The sequence below is a fragment of the Nomascus leucogenys genome, chromosome 19, assembly GCF_006542625.1.
Source record: "Nomascus leucogenys isolate Asia chromosome 19, Asia_NLE_v1, whole genome shotgun sequence".
Classification (NCBI taxonomy): Eukaryota; Metazoa; Chordata; class Mammalia; order Primates; family Hylobatidae; genus Nomascus; species Nomascus leucogenys.
The window spans coordinates 47539977-47561980 of record NC_044399.1 but is presented as its reverse complement, the minus strand read 5'-3'; the positions used below and the strand labels follow the sequence as shown (position 1 = coordinate 47561980).

At 37.8% G+C, this 22004-nt stretch overlaps 2 protein-coding genes and 1 pseudogene across 4 annotated transcripts in view; all 3 read right to left on the bottom strand.

Annotated features, from left to right (window-relative positions):
- CDKL4 (cyclin dependent kinase like 4) overlaps positions 1–11852 on the bottom strand; it is a 67501-nt gene extending 55649 nt beyond the window's left edge. Inside the window, exon 1 of the mRNA XM_030799782.1 lies at positions 10350–11852. The gene's annotated coding sequence lies outside the window, so the exon portion shown is untranslated. The remainder of the gene's footprint in view (positions 1–10349) is intronic.
- Positions 8882–10086, bottom strand: LOC100590848 (annotated as a pseudogene). The gene has a single exon (XR_001114486.2). The product of XR_001114486.2 is annotated as a 60S ribosomal protein L12 pseudogene (transcript).
- A 2374-nt stretch (positions 11853–14226) lies between the features above and the next one.
- The window catches only part of MAP4K3 (mitogen-activated protein kinase kinase kinase kinase 3), a 188317-nt gene continuing 180539 nt past the window's right edge, over positions 14227–22004 (bottom strand). For both annotated transcript variants that reach the window (XM_003262766.3, XM_003262767.3), the window contains 3 exons: positions 19419–19489; positions 16866–16921; positions 14227–15727 (listed from right to left, as the gene is read on the bottom strand). In XM_003262766.3, the coding sequence (XP_003262814.1) occupies positions 15640–15727; positions 16866–16921; positions 19419–19489 (215 nt within the window). In that variant the 3' untranslated portion in view covers positions 14227–15639. The remainder of the gene's footprint in view (positions 15728–16865; positions 16922–19418; positions 19490–22004) is intronic.

Below are 22004 nucleotides of genomic sequence, written 5' to 3'. Positions count from 1 at the left end.
AGATATGAAAAAGCCACACTGAATTAGAAATTCAAATCACAAGTGGACAAAAATTATTTAAGAAGATATATATATAAATTTTATTTTTACTTTTTTTTTTTTTTTTGAGACAGAGTCTCGCTCTGTCACCCAGGCTGGAGTGCAGTGGCATGATCTCGGCTCACTGCAACCTCTGCCTCCCGAGTTCAAGCGATTCTCCTGCCTCCACCTCCTGAATAGCTGGGACTACAGGCACGTGCCACCACTCCCGGCTAATTTTTGTATTTTTTAGTAGAGGCGGGGTTTCACCGTGTTAGCCAGGATGGTCTTGATCTCCTGACCTCGTGATCCACCTGCCTTGGCCTCCCAAAGTGCTGGGACTACAGGCGTGAGCCACCGCGCCCGGCCTATATTTTTACTTTTTTCTTTTGGCTACTGATGTGTAGATTTAGATAAAAAGATATAAAAAGATAGTTGACTGAACTCAGAAAAGAATCATCGGAAAAAGACAAAATATCTCAGAAATGACTAAATTATGAGATGCTGATAGGAGAACAGATTCAAGTGAAAATTTGATTGGGGCATTAAAGAAAGGCAGAAGAGTAATTATGAGAATTAAAATGAAGAAAAAAAGGTAAAAGTTTAGACAGAAAGTTGAAATGGAGACAGGAAAAGAAGTCCGAACATATGTATAACTAGAGTCCCTGAAGAAGACAAAACAATGAAACAGAATCAATAGTTGAAATAATAATCCAAGAAAATTTTCTGGAGATAAAATAAAATCTAATTATATCTATTGAAAAGGCCCACTAGGTAGCTGGGAAAACTGACCCCGAACAACCAACTCCAAGACATATTTGAATAAAACAATCAAAGATAAAGAAAATACTCTCCGAGCCTCCAGACAAAAATATTAAATAAGTGTGAGAGGATTAGAGTGACATCAGACTTATCAAGAGCAATGCACACTACAAAGTAACAGTGCAGCAGCATCTTAAAGAAACTCAAGGGAAAACGAAAACCAAGGATTTTATATTCAGCCAAGCTGTGTCCTTCAAGTGTAAAGCTATAGATAAACATTTAAAACTTTTTTTATTGTTTTTTTTTTGAGGCAGGGTCTTGCTCTGTTGCTCAGTCTAAGGTGCAGTGGTGCAATCACGCCTCACTGCAGCCTTGACTTCCCAAGCTCAAGCAATCCTCTCACCTTAGCCTCCCAAGTAGCTGGAACCACACCTGGTTAATATTATTTATTTATTTTTGTAAAGATGGGGTCTTGGTTTGCTGCCCAGGCTGGTCTCAAACTCCTGGGCTAAATTGATCTTCCCACCTTGGCCTCCCAAAATGTTGGGATTATAGGCACGAGCCTCCACACCCAGTTGATATTTTAAAACATGCAAGAACTCAAGGAATACTGTACCCATAGTCCTCTTGAATGTATTGGTGAAAAGCCTTCATCCAACCAAGAGTTGACTGGAAAAATTTCAGCAAAAGGATTTATGGTGAGCATTTAATATATTTAAAGACCAAAGTAAAGGTAGAAACAAGAGTGGAAGAATAAGAAATAAGTATTATAAATTCTGGCAAAGTAGAAAGTAATGCAACTAAATTATGTTAAAAGAATGAAGAGGGAAAGAAAGATGAACAAGCTTATTGATAATCAAATAGGCAATAGATGGGAGTAAAAAATGCCATTAATCTACTTAGGAGGCTGAGGCCTGAGGACTGATTGAGCTCAGGAGTTCAAGACCAGCCTGGGCAACACAGTGAGACCCTGTCTCCACAAAAAGATTTTAAAAACTATCTAGGTGTGGTGGTACATGCCAGTAGTCCCAGCTACTCAGGAAGCTGAGGCAGAAGGATGGTTTGAGCCTGGGAGTTCAAGGTTACAGTACAGTAGAGCTATGATCATGCCACTGCACTCCAGCTTGTAGACAGAGTGAGACCTTGTATCGAAACAACAACCACAACAACCACAACAACAAACACCCCAGAATTGCTATAATATTATCTAGAATGTTAAGTTTTCAACAAAATATTAGGAGATAAAACTGGATTTTAGGAGGAAGTACGAAGAAGAAAGAAAAAAATATGAGACATGCTAAGAAAAAGGAAAGTGCGACTGATAACTCAGAAAAAATAAAGTCAATAAAAATGGATTCTGAGTAGATTCAGATGTTGGATTTAGCTGACAGTCTTCAAAGCAGCTGTTATAAATATGTTCAGATAATTAAAGCAAATTATAATTTAAAGAATTAAAGAAAAATATGATGACAATGACTCAATGAAGAGGGAATTTCAATCGGAAAATGAAAATAAAAAAAGAACCGAACGGAAATTTTAGAGTAAAAAAAAAATAACAGAAATGAAAAATCCTGTAGATGGGACAAACAGCAGATCTGAGATGACAGAAGAAAGAATTAGTAAAATAGACCGATAAAAAATAGTCAAAATGAAAGAAAGAATAAAAACATGATGAACAGAGCCTCAGAGACTGATGGAGGCAAAATCAATAGTACCAACATACATGTAATGAGATTCCCAGAAAGAGAGGAGTAAGAGGAAATGGCAGAAAACACAATATTTTATGAAACAATGGCCAAAACCTTCCAAATTTAATGGCAAACATTAATATACAGGTCTTAAAAGTTCAATGAATTCCAAATAGGATAAACACAAAGAAATCCATATCCTGATACATCATAGCCAAACTACTGAAAGCTAAAGACAACATCTTGAAAAGAGAGAACCATTCGTATACAAGGGAACAACAATATGCTTAATGCTGACTCTTCATCAGAAAAACAATAGAAAACAATAAACAAAAACTGGTTCTTTGAAAAGATCAACAAAAGTGAAGCTCTAGCTAGAGTAGGCAAGAAAAAAGAAAGAAAGAAAAGTTATCAAAATTAGGATCATACTATAGAAATTTAAAAAAATTAAAAGACAATATTCCAAACAAATTTATGCAATAAAATTAGTCAAGATGGTTGGACAAGTGCCTAGAAAGATACAAAATACCAAAATAGACTCCAGAAGAAATAGAAATCTGATTACAACCATAACAAGTAAATAAATTAAATCAGTAATTAAAAATCTGCCCACAAGGAAAGGCCCAGGATCAGATAGCATCACAGGTAAATACTACTAAACATTACCAAAGAAAAATTAATATCAATCCTTCGCAAACTATTTGAAAAAATGGAAGAGGAGGGAACATATCTCAATTCATTCTATGTGGCCAATATCACCCTGATAGAAAGCCAGACAAAGAAATCACAAGAACACAGATTATTCTCATGAATGTAGACACAAGAATCCTTAACAAAATAATTAGCAGACCAAATCTGGAAACATAAAAAAGATTATATACCATGACTCTGTGGGACTTATTTCAGGAATGCAAAGTGGATTTAATACTGAAAATCAATAATGTAAAATACCATATTAATAGAATAAAAGAAAAACATCACATGATCACCTTAGTACACACGAAAAAGGAATTTGACAAAACCCAACACTCATTCATGATGAATACAAGGGGACTTCTTCAAGGGCATCTGTGAAAAATCTACAGTTAACATCATGCTTAATGATGAAAGATTGAATGTGTTACCCCTAAGACTGGAAAAAAGATGTTTGCTTTCACTATTTTTATCTATCATTGTATTGAAAGTTCTTGTCAGTGCAATAAGGCAAGAAAAAGAAATTAAAGGCATATACATTGAAAATGAAAAGTAAGGTCAGGCACAGTGGCTCACACCTTTAACCCCAATAGTTTGGGAGGCCAACGTGGGAGGATTGCTTGAGGCCAAGATTTTGAGAGCAGCCTGAGTAACACAGCAAGAACCCCATTTCTAGAAAATAAAGTTATTAAATGAAGTGCTCAATATATATGAATAATTCTTTAAAAAAGAAAATAAAAAGTAAAACTGTCATTATTCAGAAACGACATGATACTATCTACAGAAAATCCTAATGAATCTATAAAAAGCCTACTAGAAATAATGACAAGTTTGCAATATAGTAGGATACAAGATCAATATGCAAAATAAATTGTCTTTTTATATAATGGCAATAAACAATTTGAAAATAAAGTTAAGAAAACGATTCCATCCACATTAATGTAAAAAATGAATAAAATACTCAGGAATACATTTAACAACTGAAGTGCGAGACTGCATACTGAAAATTACAAAACACCATTGAAAGAAATTAAAGATCTAAATAAAAGGAGAAAAATACCATGTTCATGGATTTGAAAACCCAGCAAGACATCAGTTTTTCATAAATTCATCTATAAACTAATTTGTGGCCAGGAGTGGTGGCACATGCCTGTAATCCCAGCTCTTTGGGAGGCTGAGGGAGAAGGATTACTTGAGCCCAAAAGTTTGAGACCAGCCCGGTCAACATAGTGAGACCCTATCTCTAAAAAAATAAAAAATAATTAGCCAGGGTCTAGTGGCCCTCGCCTGTGGTCTCAGCTGCTTGGGATGTTGAGTTGGGAGGATCACCTGAGCCCAGGAGTTTGAGGCTACAATAAGTTATGATTATGCCACTGCACTCTAGCCTAGGCAATGCAGCAAGACCCTGTCTCTAAAAAGCCAAAATAAACAAAATTAAAAAAAATTAATTCCTTACACAAATTCCAACAGGCTTTTTTTGGGTAGAAATTGAAACTAAGATTTATATGGAAATGCACAGGACCCAGAATAGCCAAATCAACTTTGAAAAAGAACAAATTTAGAAAATTTATATTAAAAATTTATCTTAAATTTGACTTAAAATTTTACTATAAAGTTATGGTAAATCAAGACTGTGGTACCAGCATAAAGACATATATCAATGAAACATAATAATGAGTCAAGAAATAAACCCTTCTATTTATGGTCAATTGACTTTTTAAATTTCATTTTATTTTTATTTTATTTTTTAAGACAGAGCCTCACTCTGTCACCCAGGCTGGTGTGCAGTGGTGTAATCTTGGCTCACTGCAACCTCCGTCTCTTGGGTTCAAGCAGTTCTCCTGCCTCAGTCTCCCAAGTAGCTGGGATTACAGGTGTGTGCCACCATGCCCAGCTAATTTTTGTATTTTCAGTAAAGATGGGGTTTCACCGTGTTGACCAGGCTGATCTTGAACTCCTGACCTCAAGTGATCTGCCTGCCATGGCCTCCAAAAGTGCTGGGATTACAGGCGTGAGCCACTGCACCTGGCCCAACTGACTTTTGACAAAGGTGCTGCAGCAATTCGACAAGGAAAGAATAGTCTTTTCAACAAATGATACTAGGACCATTGGATATCCATATGCAAAACAAACAACAAACACACACAGTAGACAGACACCTCATACAATATAGCAAAATTAACTCAAAATGGACAAAGACCAAAATGTAAGAGTTAAAACTGTATAACTTCTAGAAAAAAAAAAAGAGGAGAAAAATCTTTGTGACTTTCAGTTAGGCAGATTTCTTAGATATGACACCATAAGCATGATTCATAAAAGAAAAAATGGATAAAATGGAATTTATCAACATTAAAATCTTGCTCCTCAAAAAATTTCCCCATTAAGAAAATGAAAAGCTAAGCCACAGACTAAAGAAAAATATTAGCAAATCTTATATCTGATAAAATATTTGTATCCAGAATACATAGAGCATGCTTACAACTCAATAGGAGGTTAAACAACCCAATTTCAAAATGGACAAAAGATGTGAATAGACATTTTACCAAAGATACACAAATGTTTACTAAGCACATGAAAGGATGCTGTTAGCCATTAGGGAAGTGTTAATTAAAATTGCAATAAGATAGCATTACATACACATTAGAATGACTAAAATCCAAAGACTGACAATATCAAGTGTTGATAAGATGGAAACTGGAACTCACACACATCACTGGTGAGGATGTAAAGCAGCACAGCTCCAATGGAAAACAGTTTGGCAATGTCTTAAAAGTTAAACATAGGGCCAGGCATGGTGGCTCACGCCTGTAATCCCAACACTTTGGGAGGCTGAGGCGGGTGGATCATTTGAGCTCAGGAGTTCAAGACCAGCCTGGCCAACATGGTGAAACCCCATCTCTACTAAAAATACAAAAAGTAGCCAGGCATGTTGGTGCACACTTGTAATCCCAGCTACTTGGGAGGCTGAGGCAGGAGAATCGCTTGAACCTGGGAGACGGAGGTTGCAGTGAGCCAAGATTGTGCTACTACACTCCAGCCTGGGTGACAGAGTGAGACTCTGTCTCAAAAAAAAGTTAAACACAAATTTAACTTAAAAATTAACCATAAACAGCAATTTCATCCTCAGTATCTATCCAGGAAAAATTTTAAAATAGATCTAACAATGACATGTAAGCAAATGTTCACAGCACCATTATTCATAAGAGGTCCCTATACGGAAAACAATCCAAATGTTCATCGACTGACGAATGTGTAAACAAAATGTGGATTATCTGTGCAACGAAATACTATTCAGCAACAAAAAGGAATGAACTTGCTATAATGTAGATGAACATTAAAAAAAAAAAAAGAAAAAAGAACCAAATGCCCCAAAACATAATGCTAAGTGAAAGAAGACAGACACAAAATCCTACATATTTTATAATTCCATTACAGGAAATTTCTAGAAAAGACAAATGTGCAAGTGAGAAGGGCACATCTCCTCTGTGGTATTCTTGGCAACAACGCAAAACTTAAATCTAATTATGAGTTAACAATAGACATGGCCAAACTGAAGGGCATTCTGTGAATAACTGGCCTGTACTCTTAATAAAAAATGTCAATGTCATGAAAGAAAAGATCAAAGCACTGTTCCAGATTGAAGACTAAAGAGATGGGAAAACAAAATGCGATGTGTGATCCCAAACTGGATCCTGGACTGGGGAACAACATGACCATAAAGGATACTACTAAGATAATTGGCGAAATCTAAATTTTGACTGTGGATTTGATATCAGTTTCCTGATTTTGGTAATTTGTACTGTGATTATATAAGAAAATGTCCTAGTTCTTGGGAATAAACTGAAGTATTTACGGGTGAAGGGATCTGATGTCTGCAACTTACTCTCAAATGGTACAGAAAAATTAATATGCATGTGTTATATACACACTGAAAAAGAAAACGATAAACAACATAAAAATTGAGCAAAACGTAAACAGTGAGTCCAGATATATGAGTTTATTATACTCTTATTGCCAGCTTGAAATTATTATATCAAAATAGTTATTTTAAAGTGTATCTCACTTTTCTTCTTTATATTTACTTTCATTACACCAAAGACATCTTTCTCAAACATCAACAGGATCAGATATCATCCTTTCTTGGAAATGTCTTATGGCCTCAAATGCCACAGAATAAAGTTCAAACTGTAGTATGATATTTACAGTTCTGTACGCCGTGGCCCCAATTTACCTTTCCAGCATCACTTCTCAGATTCTTCCCCAAACACTTTCAGGTCTCTAAGTCTCCATTCATACCCCTGCCTAGAATGTCTGACCCTTAAATCTTCATCTTTTTCAAGTTCAAGTCAAATGTCTTTCTGCTTAGCTTCTCCCAATGCCCAAAGGCAGGCTCTTTCTCTGCTCGCATGCTATGTTAATGACTTCCTTTCACCCTTTCAAAAATATTATCACATTGCCTTCTATTGTTAGCCTATTGTCTGGCACATAGTGGCCCTACCGTAATGTTATTTTCTAACCTTTCTACTAAATATGTAAAATGACTTACTTTTTAAAGCAAAGGCAGTAGGTACATTTTGATTATTAATACAGTACTTGGACAAGAAATCAAGATTAAATGGTGATATAGCTATTGGCAGAAAGTAGATTCAATTGGTTGAAAATAGTTTTCTTTTTCTTTTTCCTTTTTTTTTTTTTTTTACTGAGACAGGGTCTTGCTCTGTCACTCAGGCTGGAGTGCAGTGGCACGATCAGGGCTCACTGCAGCCTGTACCTGCTGGGCTTGAGCAATTCTCCTGCCTCAGCCTCTTGAGTAGCTGAGACTACAGGCATGTGCCACCATGCCTAGCTAACGTTTGTATTTTTTGTAGAGGTGGGGTCTCATTATGTTGCCTAGGCTGATCTTGAATTCCTGGGATCAAGTGATCCTCCCATCTTGGCCTCGCAAAGTGCTGCAGTTACCGGCATGAGCCACCCATGCCTGGCGAAATTATTTTTCATAGTCATCTGTGACCTTCAGACTGAAGCTTTATACCTTTTGGCTACAGGGCTTCCTGACTTCAGAATTTACTAAATATTTGACTCTCAAGTTAAAGTTCTGTGTACAAAGGCAGATAGGTATAGAACTGAGGCCACTTATGATTATCAAAAGAGGTAGATAGATACTTGAGTGGCTCACTAAATTCTTTGAAAATTTCTATTTAATTTCCTTAGTCTCAAGGATTTGCAAAATGATGTACACAGAAACAGAATAGACTTGGAGGTAGGTTATTTTCCACGATTGTATCACAAATCAAGTCCCAAGGACTCAAGCCAGCCTAAGGAATACACTGAAAGAAGGAAAACAAAATCAAGAAAGGGAGAGGTAGAAAAAAAGAAGAGTGAAAAAACACATTTTCTAATCTAGGAGCTTTAGGAAACTCATGTAAACAGTGGCATTAGGAATGACGGGGATGGCCGGGCGTGGTGGCTCACACCTGTAATCCCAGCACTTTGGGAGGTCGAGGCGGGTGGGGTACTTGAAACCAGGAGTTTGAGACCAGCCTGGCCAACGTGGTGAAACCCCATTTCTTCTAAAAATACAAAAAAAGTTGCTGGGCGTGGTGTCCTGCCTCTGTGGTCCCAGCTACTTGTGGGGCTGAGGCAAGAGGATCACTGAACCTGGGAGGTCAAGGTTGCTGAACCTGGGAGGTCAGCGAGCCAAGGTGGCACCACTGCCCCCAAGCCTGGGGAACAATGTGAGACCCTGTCTCAAAAAAAAAAAAAGAAAAGGAATGACAAGGGAAAAGAGATTTTGAAGACCAGGCCAGATCAGTTAGGGAATCCACACGCTGTTAAAGTCACAACCTCCTGTTTTTTTTTTTTTTTTTTTTTTCCAGTTGTCAAATGATCCTTTATTGAATTATTTTCCTTTGTGTTTAACTGGCTGGGCGTTCCACAGCACCACTGTTGATGTCATGGGCATTCCACAGCACCTCATCTATGATGTCATGAGGGTGGTGGCCATCAACATTACAGTCCACAGACTGGGCAGTCCCCAAGATCTCTTTAAGGATTCCAGAGAGTTCTCTGGCTAAGGATCGGTGCCGCATCTGTCGAGCAATGTTGACGATCTCATCAAAAGTGATATTCCTACTGTGTTTAATGTTTTTCTGTTTCTTTCTGTCTCTTGGTGGTTCCTTGAGGGCTTTGATGATCAGGAAAGAGGCAGAGGCAGAAGGCACCACCTCAATTTGGGCCTGTCTGTTCTGAACGGTCAGTTTCCCTGTAATCCTCAGGCCCTTCCAGTCACCCGTTGCCTTGGCAATGTCATCACCAACCTTTTTTGGAGACAGACCCAGGGGGCCGATCTTGGGGGCCAGGGCAGAAGTGGCACCGACTTCACCTCCGGTGCACCTCAGGTATACGACTTTGATCTCGTTGGGGTCGAACTTTGGCGGCATGGTGGAGGCGGCTGGTGTCGGATGAACCCGGATTCGGGACGACCGAAGAAAGTTGCACCTTGGCCTCCTCCGAGCCGAAAGCCTCCTATGTTGTTCTTATTGTTTTCAACCAAACCAAACATGAATTTATATTTAACAAAACTAATTAGTAAAATGGGCCAGTAAATCATTGTTTTATCAACATAACACTGAATTATTGAATTTCAAAAGTACACACACCTATTTATAAACCTGTCCAGTTGACAATACAATCAGACTAATTAAAAGCATCCCCAGAAAACCAGAATACCACATATTAATACATAATCTGATAAGGTAATTTTGTTTAAATATATTACATTTCGTGTGTGCACTTAACAGATCTGCAAGTCAAGCATAAATCCACTTTATTTCCAGGCCTCTGGTCTTGAGCCTTCTTCATTTAATGACAGTTCTCTTTCTGGGCCACAGGTAGGCCTCCGCCTCGCGCGCTCCTCGGCCCCCGCCGCCGCCCACTCCCCGGGCAGCACTGCTTCCGCCCCGAGGGACCCGCACCGGGTCAGTGCTGCCACCTCTAACCCGCCCCTTCCCTTCCAGGGGCCACGGAAGCGGAAGGCGGTCCCGCTTTTCTTTCGGGGAACTTTTCTTGGTTCCCGCATCTGGGATCCTCGGTCTAGACCCCGCGGCCCCCCCCGTCAACCCCGCACGCTGCCCCCAGTACCCCCGCTGCCGGCAGAATCCGCATTTACTGCACGGACAGGGCACTTACTGCACGGACAGGGCAGCCTCGAGCAGCGCCGAACAGCCCCAGCCCCAGCTCCCGCGCGTGTGGCTCGGAGGAAGCGGCCGCTTACCCAGCGACTTCGGAGCCAGCGGAACCGCCGCAGCGTCTCCCGGGCAACCGGGACGCTAGGGCGCGCGGGGCAGGGCGGCTTCCGGAGCGAGGCGGCTTCCGGAGCGAGTTCCCCTGGCGCTGGCAGCCCCAGCCCTGATCCTTCCTCTTGGTGGGTATAACCTCGGGGCCGAGCCTGTAGCACCAGGTGTGAACGGAGCAAAAGTTGCACGAGAGCGCTCAGGAAACATTTCAACCACTTTCCCCTTAATACTATGATTACACCATGTCCCCTTCTTTCCCAAGGCATCGACAGCACTAAAAAACAGCACACATAACTGTTGAATATTGATTAGTTCGTTTCCCTGCCTGGGCAGAGACCTTCAGTTTGCAAGATTCTCTGTCATTAGTCATTACTTTTCGGTCTTGTTTAATTATCCAAATACCTTTTCAGCAGACTTCTGTAGGTTTTTGCGTGAAAAGCAGCTATGGATCAGAGGCCATTTTCCTAATTCACCTAGCATTGTACTAGTTATCTGGGGCCTAAGAATCAGACACAGGTTTGACACCCATTAGGGAAAAAAGTCAATGAAACAAATAATAATGTAATGAATGCTATGTGGAGATAATGTATTTCTTGGGAAAGAGAATTTTGGCTAGAGCTTACCCATTTTATTCCCAGGACTAACTTAGAAATGCTATATGTTAATAAGCACACACGTACTTTGTTTCAGCATTAGCAAAATGCTCCCCATGATCATGGCCAGGTTTAGCATCTCCATACTTCCCTAAACAGGTGACTCTCTTCTCCTTTTCTCATCCATCTCATTTCTTTTCCACTTCTTTCATTTGCTTAGATACATGCTCAAATCTCCCATCTTTAACAAACAAAATCAAACCAAAAACCTTCATCTCCTTCCTCTTTTGAGACCAAATAGACTTCCACTAAAGTCAAATACTCATAAAATTCACATCTATCCAATTCCTATATAATTTCCACCATCTATCATGCTATAGAAAAATTTCTCATTAAGTATACAAGTATCACCTTATGTGCAAATCCATCAACCTATTTATATCTTCATGATACTTGCTCTTCAGTTTCTTAAACTGTTGATTCCTAGCTGCTTCTCTCATAAGGAGGCTCTACACAACCAGGCCCATCTTTTTATGCAGCTTCCTGCCCTATTACTCTGCTTCAGGCACCCGAAACTCTGGTTCATTCAATTCAATGTCACTATTTCTTGAACATGCAGTATTTGCATATGCCTTGGTCTAGGCTACAGGCTCCTACCTTGCTTTCTTCCTGCATGAGATAAATTTCTCTTCATCTATCAACAACCTGGTTTACAAATCTTACTACACAAAGCAGAATTAGGCACAACCTCGTGTACCTTTTTTTGTTTTTGGAAACAGAGGCTCACTCTGTTGCCTAGGCTAAAGTGCACTGTCAGTCACAGCTCATTGCAGCCTCAAACACATGGGCTCAAGCGATTCTCTTACCTCAGTCTCCCTCCCCAGTAGCTGGGACTATAGCATGTGCCATTATACTTGGCTAATTTTATTTTTTTGTAGAGAAAGAGCCTTGCTATGTAACTCAGGCTGATCTTGAACTCCTAGGCTCAAGTGATTCTCCCACCTCAGCCTCCCAGTGCTGGGATTAGAGATTTGAGCCATCACACCGGGCCTGTACCTTGTTTTACTACTACTCACTTCCGTTTGCCTTTATTCATCCAAGTGTGCTCCTTGGATGAATACTGGTTGGGAATTAAACCTTTTCCATCTCTTCTCCAGCGCTAGTGCCTTGGCTACACTGTAAATAATCACTGTATGTTGTATAAATAATTGTCTCACAAAAGTTAAAAAAAGTCTTTGTTATAATGACTTTTGACTACTTATTTAATATACTTTAACTGTAAATTTTATGTAAATTCCTTTATCTTTATACCAAATTTGGATAAGAAAAATGCCTTTCGGTAAAGCAAAAAATTAAGACAGAAGTTAATATCTCTTGTGCAGGAACAGTGAAAATAAAAATCTGAAATCCAACACCTGGAGAAAAAAATACCTAATTTTAGAGGAAAGAATGAGTCTGTTTTAGTGGGCAGTGGATATACTGCATGTATTTTATGTAATAGTCTTGCACAGTGGTTAAGAGAATACACTTTGAATCAAGTGCCGAAGTTCAAATTTTAGCTGTATTATTTACCAGCTATAGTCCTGGGCAAGCTGCTAAAACTTTGTGCCTGTTTCTTCATCTGTAAAGTAGAGTTAATAATACCTCACAGGGGTGTTTTGAGGCTTAAGTGGGACTATATAAAGCATGCAGATGAGTACCTGGCACACATATACGTGGACTGGGAATGTATTATATGCCCTCTTAGCGTTTATCCATTATTTTGTATAGCACATACTTTCACCTCTCCGCCAGTAATGGTGAAAACTAATAGAATCTGTCCTTTGTTTCCTGGTCTCTACAGAAATCAGAGTCACACGTGCAAGCTGAATGATGCCATTAGGCCCATAACCAGTTGATCTCATTCTTCTCAAAACCAGTGTCTATGCAATTAGCTAATAAGAAGATTGCTTTAACTTCAATAAAGATGAAATAGTTTCCAACATTTGAGTGGCTGTCTTCCTTTTGTGTACATAAAGATCCATAATCAAAAATTCCTGGGTGGAATCTAGAAATTTGCACTTTTAACTATTACCAAAGATGATTCTGAGGCACACTTGAACACACTCGGAAGCACTGATTTAAATGTAGTGCCCACCAGTGGTTTTCATGCTGTGATGCACATCAGAATCATTTGTACAACTTTGTAAAAATACAGGTTACTGAGCCTCAGCCCTCAAGATTATGACTCCAGATATATCTTAGAAAGCTCCCGGGTAATACACAACCAGTTGTGTATTTTATTTTTTGAAAATGTTTCTAAGTGTTTAACAGCTCAAGGTGATGACTAACGATTTTTGAGATACGACCCTTTATATAACTTATAAGTCTTAAAAACTGAAAAAAAAGTGGTTCAGAAAAGGGATAAACAACGCTGTCAGTAACAGCCAAGAACAGAATCTTGATCACTTAAAAATCTTTTCCAACAGTCTCTGTTTTTCAGGAAATTGATAATGTTATACTGACAAAGATGTGTCTAAAAACATAGTCATTAGTCATTAATGATAGGATTATTCACAATGTGGGAAAAGTGATAAATGAACTCAGTTGTTATGGTTATTAGCATCTGTACGATTTTAGATGTGGAAACTGTTAAATTATTCAAGGCCATTGTGACAGGTAGTGGCATAAGCAATAGTGGAAATGGTGCCTCTCGATCCCCAGTCCAGTTCTTCCCTCTTAATCTTCCCCTTCCTTACCTCCAGAACTGCATTTCCCAATGCTTCTTTACTTTCTCTAACCCAGGCACTAGCACATTTTTTTCTGTAAAGGGTCAGCAAAGTAAGAATTTTAGGCTTTTCAGACCACATAGTGTTTCAACTCTAATACAGTAGCACAAAAGCAGCATAGACAACATGTAAGTGAATACGTGTTGTTGTGCTCCATTAAAACTTTATTTACAAAAACCAGCAGTGGGCTGGATTGGTCTGAGGACTGTAGTTTGTGGACCCCTGCCTCTAACCAGAAAACTATGAATGTTTGACTTTTCTTATCAGGAAGTCGAAGTTTCTGCAAAAGATGCCCTTTTCTCCTGTGTGGAAATATTAATGCTTCATGAAATTGAATCACATATCAAATAAAAATCATGATTTGAGGGACCAAAATTGAGTACTTAAGAATTTAACTACAAAACAAATAAAGCTTTCCCCTCTTAATATATTTTAGTGTTACTATATACAGATTAAACCAGATGACAAGCTACTATACAACAGCATGTTAAAAAACATGTTCATTTTACAATATGTACAATCAGGAACATATTTTAAAACCATTATCAATTAAAATAAATGATCATAAATCACAATTTAGTTTGTTCTTAGTGTATATACTCACATTAAAATATAAAGAACATATACCAAAAAGAGCAAAAGTGTGCATTTTGCTAAAACCTGGTATATACATATTCCATTGGAAAAAAGCAATCAAAAATGACTTAAACCAAAACTAATTTCCTGTGATGTGTAGTAACCATTATATTGTTTGTATGAGGTAGTAACTAAATGATTTTGGCCATGTATTAATACTCTAAGTCAAAAGAAATATGAAAAGGATCATAAAATAAGGCCAACAAAAGTAAAAGTTCCAAGAGAAATTTGAACCACTTCACTCTGTGGAATGTTACAGTTCTTCAGTGTGATTATATGAAATGTTTAGTGAGGACTCTTTAATAATGCTAATTAATTCTTTGTGCACACTGTAATTCAGACCACAATTGCAGTATTATATCATGGTACTGCTATTCTGTGATTCAAAAATGTTCAAAGGTATTGTTTTTAAGCAAAGACAAGCAATCTTACAGGATTCTGCTTAAATATAAAAAGACCAGTTACTACAACAGGTGGTTAATTATAATTGGTTTGCTTCACATAGAAAACAATCCAAATACATTTGTGGAGCCAAATGCTTATAGACAATGTCACAGCTTACTTTTGTGACTTAATACATCACATATCAATACTTTGTGCAAATATAAACACCAGTGTACTTGCATTAAAATTAAAAACAAGATTATAAAATGATTACGGCCTCCATTACAATTTTAAAAGTTACAAGATTTATATTCATATTACTAAATTACATATAATAAAAATACAATAGTGTTAAATGTATTGTTTCATTGCCAGCATCCCATTTTGTAATATAGCCACACCCAAGAATATACTAAAGAATTCTTAAAATATTAACCCCAGTTGCATTTTCATCAACATTTACATCTGTACAGATAAGACACTTACTTGTACATCTCATAAAAGTACATTATCTACATAAATTCTTAGTATATGTCTTCAGCAATATGAAGTTTCACAGAAAAAATACTGCCTATATGTACAAAGATTACATAACAATGAATTAAGCACTTGTGTGGTTCAATATGCTAAATATATCCATACCACTTAAAACAAAATTTTCCCCATCTTGTCTCATGCCACAATAAATTACAAAGTAACTGAAGACAGGTTACTGCAGCTTTTGTACAGCTTCAAGCATCCATTAATGTTGCAGTGGTAGTGTTCTTTCTTTCTAGAGTTAACTGTCAAAGCACAACAATTCTCAGTAACTGTTTTCATGACCCGCCAGGATGTACAAATTGCTATTTGCTGTGGGGTTATCAGTTGGCCTACTTTCCAAAACCACGACCCTAAAAGTAATAAACAAAAAACATATAACAAAACAAAGTTATTCTTGAAAACTAATATTAGCCCCCAAATTTTCCATTGCTTCTCCAATATGTGCCTCTATAAATGCTGCTCATTTGATCGTGGGCAGAAATCATTTGCTATCACTGTGATTACAGGGCCAGTTCTAGCTCTGGGAAGTAATTTTGCTGTCCACTACCTCCCACCTCTAGGCCAGTGTTCTTCTAAGAGTCAGAAGTGGGGAGAAACCTATATTAGAAATTATTTGGGAGAACTTAATTCTTATTACAAGTTCTAAAAACGATTTACAGTTGAAGAATCAGAAGCTAAATTGCCAGGGTCTGACCCAGAGACCCAGGCTGCACGACAGATGAATAACATACTCAGACACTGGTATTCAGTGAAAGAGCAGCTAGGGTGCCAGGGCGCTCACAGAAAGAGTTGTGGCAGCCGTGTGCCCTGACTAGCTGTCCCTGCGGGCATTTATTCAGCACAGATTTAATGACAAAGGCTTTGAGTCAACACACTTGTGGGTAATTAATCTGGCTGCCCTCCCCAGGAAAGAGCAGTCCTGCCTGCATGATCAAAGATTGGTTTTAGGACAACATGAGTAAACAAGCTATTTAGATAAACTCCTCTACATTCCTATGTATCTATGCCCTAAGCTTTTAAGAGAATTCAGCTGCCTTCAGCCAAATCTTTTACTGAAGCTATGCAAACCTTCTGGCCTTCCAAGAAGGTTTGTGTCTATTTCCTGTAACTTTATCTTTATAATTTCTCCCACCACCCTGACCGATCCCTTACAGTCAATCAGAACAGGTCTCCAAAATCCTATTGGCATTAACAACAAAAAGTTCTCTTCATTAACATATGGTATTTCCCCTTTCTTCTGCTGCAAATCAGATGTCAGTATGTTTAATGCAAACTAGTACTGACAGATCCATACATTCCTGTTACTTGGAAGATCAGGTACATTTTCAAAGGCTTTCTAACTTTCTGACTTGTGAGTTCTTATAGTGTGAAAGATTCAATGTTGAACATATTGCAGACATTTCAATTCTCTTGAAAAAGAAATCTGTTTCATGCTGGATCTATAAAGCACGTTTAGTACTATGTATTTAATACAGCCCGTTTTCATACCTGTCAGATCCAAGCAGCCTGAAAATTCTTGTGCTATCTGAAATTTCTTGTGTTACCTGTTCAATTAAAACATTAATTTCTGAAATTAAAGACACAAAATTTTTAATGGGCACTTCATTATAATTCAACAGAAAAGAAACATAATCCCTAAAATGAAAATATATTCCTGCATGACTGTTTGTTAAAGTCAGCATTGTAGGTACATCAATTTGTTAGTCGATGGGAAATGTGGTTAATTTTGAGTTAATCATAAAATGCAGGCAAAGGTAAATGATTTCCTTGTTAAATCATAAGACTTCAAGGGAAAAACTTCAAAGCAAAGCACTAAATCCATTTTATTTATTAGAAACTTTCATCATTTATGTTAACGTTAATGGCAAGGTTACTGGCGGCGGTAAACTACTTAGATCTGGTTCTTTTACTTAAAAGGCTGCCATGTAGTGTAACAGGAAATATTTAAAAGCCAGACATGCCTTGAGTTTGAATCTTAGTTCTCCCACTTACTAGGCAACGTGTGTAATCTGATAGAAATGGTTTTGCCTTATGCAAGATGGGATTGAAAAGATCTACCATGCAGTAGTGTCCTGCAGTGTTCTTATAAGGATTAGTGGGTATACTGCCTAGCTAAGGAAGTGCTCAATACATAATAATTATCTTTCCCACTTCTTCCCCATTCTCTTGAAATAATATTTTCTAATGATCATGTTCACAGCTTACTGAACACAAAATATTATGAATCAGAAGGGCAGTAGCATCTCCCCAAAATTTGGTAGGCTGAAGAAAAAATGGATTTGAAATTAAATTTATTCCATCAATACCCCCACAATTAGATTTTCTGGAAACACCAATGACTCTTAGCTTCTGTTGTAACCCAGCACACCTGCAGGAAACAACATGCTCAGCACGCTCACTTCAATGCCTGTGGCTCATCATGACTGTGATTACCAACATATTTTGGGGTTTGCCTACTAGAAGCAGCTAACATTTTTGGAGGTGTGTATTGATGGGCTGCCTGTGTAGTTCTCAGGTGACTTTTTGGGTGAACTTTTTCCTTTTAGTTTTTAAACCACTTCTGTATTTGTCTGTAATGCTTTTCTTTCTCTGACTAGTGTTTATTAGCTATTGACTGTTCTTATCTCCCTGCTCAGTTCCTCAGATGATTTTAGAAAGTGTGAGCCCAATCGTGGGGATTACTTTTAAAACATAGTAGCAGCCACCGTTTTTTGTTTTTTTTGTTTTTTTTTTTCTTTTCGGAGGGGGGACGGAGTCTCGTTCTGTTGCCAGGCTGGAGTGCAATGGCGCGATCTTGGCTCACTGCAACCTCCGCCTCCTGGGTTGAAGAGATTCTCCTGCCTCAGCCTCCTGAGCAGCTTGGACTAGAGGCATGCGCCACCAGGCCCGGCTAATTTTTGTATTTTTAGTAGAGACAAGGTTTCACCATGTTGGCCAGGCTGGTCTTGATCTCATGACCTCGTGATCCGCCCGCCTCGGCCTCCCAAAGTGCTGAGTGTACAGACGTGAGCCACCACGCCTGGCCAGCGGCTACCTTTTAAACACTTACTGTAGGTCAGGAACCAGGCCAAGCACATTACATGCTTTGTTTCATTTAATCATAACAACTCAAATTCACAGATGAAAAAATATAGGTAGAAAGAAGTTAGGTGACATGCCAAGGTCACCCAGCTACTAACTAGCTGAACTTGAGACCCGAAGCCTAGTGTCTCAACTCTGGAACCCAGGCTCATGAACACTGTGGTATATTGCTTACTTTGTTAGAAATAAACGCTCTGAGCTTAATGAATGACAGTTTAAGAAACAAATAAGCTTCCTTCCAAGTTACATGACTGAGATTGGCTTGGGGGTACTGGAAGAATTTCTGACAATTTTACGTGCTTATAACATTCTAGGGGGCAAGTGCCACATCTTGTTCATGTTTATAACCTCAGAACTTTCCGGCATAAATGTTGAACTGACTTGAATATGTCACACGGCTTGGAGTTAAATTATTTCTGTGAGGTAGGAAGGACTCATGAGATGCATAGGTAAAGGTTAATAAAAAGGAAAGGTAAAGGGGGCAAAGAATTATATACATGTCAAATGAATAAGGATGTTGAAAATAAGAGGCAAGTGTGCTTCCAGAGAAATATAGGACTCTTTACTTATAGTCTGCACTGGTCGTTATTTCTGAAGTACACGGTAGAAAAGGTGCTCGAGGCCAGAGAGAGCCAGCACTAGCACTCTTGCTCCTGGGGTTCCTCTGGTAAAGTTGAAAGAAAACCATAGTTGGCTGACTTTTAGGAGATTAGCAAGTTCTTGTTCTAAATTTCAGAGTGATTATCTGGAAGCACATTAAATGTGCACTAAAGTTGTTTGAGTAGTGGAGAGAGAGAGGTGGTCATAGAGTATGGGCTACTGACTTTATCAATAGACTAAATATAGTAAGTATTAATAAAGCTAGCCAAACAAGCGTTACTTGCATCATTTAGGAATCGAATTGTTTGAAGTGGAATTTGATAATGTCTTGTGACTACTTAATGGACATAATTTACTTACCTCATTAGATCTAAAACTTCTACCTTGCATTCCATGTTTCCAGAAAGCTAGCACACTGTCTTGTAGGCACACTAGCAGGCAAGAACAGCTCAATTACTGTTAATAGTACAAAAGTTCAACTGATAAGCATCATTTCATCCCTCTATCTCATATAGCAATATTTTAATTCACAACTAATGCCAGCTATTCCATATTTATATGGCATCTTTACATTTGAAAAGTTTAAAAACATACTATACAGAACTTACGCATCTTTTTGGTAGGAAAAAATTCACTGAAAATATTTTTGTTATAGATTTTTTTTTATTTTTAGTAGAAATGGGGTTTCACTATGTTGGCCAGGCTAGTCTCAAACTCCTGGCCTCAAGTGATCTGCCTGCCTCGCCCTCCCAAAGTGCCAGGGTTAAAGCCGTGAGCCACTGCATTCGGCCTGTTTTGACAATTTTCAAAAATAAAATACTGCAAACATACAGAAAAATACAGAAAACAGCATAAAAATACACGTGTATCCACCATCCAACAATCAAATCCTAACATTCTGCCATTTTTGCTTTAAATAAAAACAAATACAGCTGGCATCCCCTATGTACCCTGCCCTATTCCCAATTCTGGCCTTTCCTTCCTCCCTGAGATAACCACTATTATAAATTTGGTATTTATCATTCTCATGCATGTTTTTACTATAAGTTTATACTATCAATATAAATTTTATATTGAATGTTTCCAACCTTCATACATTCAGTATGATGAACACTTAGGTTATTTCTGGTTTTTCATTATTACAAACAATTTTGCAATAAACATTTTTGTACATCTTGAATAATACATGTACAAATCTTTCTTGAGGGTAGACACCCATAAATAGAATTACTGAAGCACAGGGCATAAACAGAACAAGATTTAGTTTTGCTTTTTATATTTACATTTTTAATACACTTTTTGGCATGTATTCAGGGAGGAAGAAATCTTATTTCGTTTTCTGCAGGTAACCAATTGTACATTTGTTGAATGGCCCATTTCTTCCCCACTAATACATAATGCCATGAATTTCCATTTACTTGTGGGTCTACTTCTGGACCCTTTCTTCTGTCTCACTCTTCTACCTATTTATTCCTGTGTTGCTACCACACTACCTTCATCACTATGGCTTTATAGTAAGTTTCAATATTGGGTAGAAAAGGATTTGTCAACATTTATTTTATTATTCTTGGTCTTTGGCTCTTCCATATAAATTTATTTTTTATTTTAAAAAATTATTTGTAGAGATGGGGTCTCCCTATGTTGTCCAGGCTAGTCTTGAAACCCTGGGCTCAAGCAATTCTCTTGCCTCAGCCTCCTACAGTGTTGGGATTACAGGCATGAGCCGCTGTGCCTGGCCATTCCATATGAATTTTAAGAGCAGCTTATCAAGTGGCACAAAACAACCTGCTGGGATTCTTACTGCAGATCCACTGAACCTGTGGATTAACTGAAGAACTGGCATCTTTCTCATTTAAGTCTTTCTACCCATGGACATGATGTAGTTCTTCACTTGCTCAATCTTTTATGTCTTTAAAAAAATAATTTGGAGTTTCCTAGATAATGATCTTAAAAATGTTTGGATTTCATTTATTCTTATATATGTTACTTTATTGCCATTGTGAAAGGGATCTTTTTTCCAATTAACTTTTTCACTGATTATTTAGGAAAGCTATTCTTTGGTGTTACTCATATCCAGCAACTCTGAATTCTCTTATTAGCTCTAGTAATTTATTAATAGGGTTTTATATTCTATGTACATAATCATACCATCAGCAAAAAATGATCTTTTTATCTTTTTCTTTCTAATCCTCATACCTTCCCTTTCTCGTCTAATAGACAATAATGAAATGTGATAATAGCAAACATCCTTATTTAGTTCTCCACTTTAATGGGAATTAATTTGATCATTAAACATATTCTTAACAGGCTTTGCTAGGTGAAGGACATTCCTTTCTATTCCCAATTTGCGAAGAAGTATTATTAAAAAAAAATCATTAATGACAGATTTTACTGAATGCTTTTTGGGCATCTACTGAAGAGTTGCATGATTTTCTCTTAATACTTGGTGTCATGTATTACATAAATACATTTTCTGATGCTGAACCATCCTTGCTTTCCTGGGATAGTCTACTATTTGATAATGTGTAATTCTATTTGCTAATATTTTATTTAGATTTTTAAAAATGATTTTCATAAGATTATAATTTTTGTTTTCTGTACTAATCTTGTTTGATTTTATCATCAGTATTAAACATTGATTTCTTCAGAGTTCCTTGTCTGCAGTCTGAAACAGTTTGCACAGGATAGGGATTATCTCTTCCTTTAATGGGGGAGGTAGATAAAAAACCATCATGCCTGATTATCAGGTACCACAAGCAATGAATTTGGCTGTGGTTTTCCATCTCCTGTGGGATACTTTTGTAACTGGAGCCCAGCAGGCCTGTTAGCTTCAGACCTGTATACTGCTTTGAGATTCTGTTTTTGATCTTGCTTTTTGACCCTGGCTATGTCTTTGAAAGCAGATTCCATTTTAACATCTTGATCAGATATCCCTCGAAACTGACT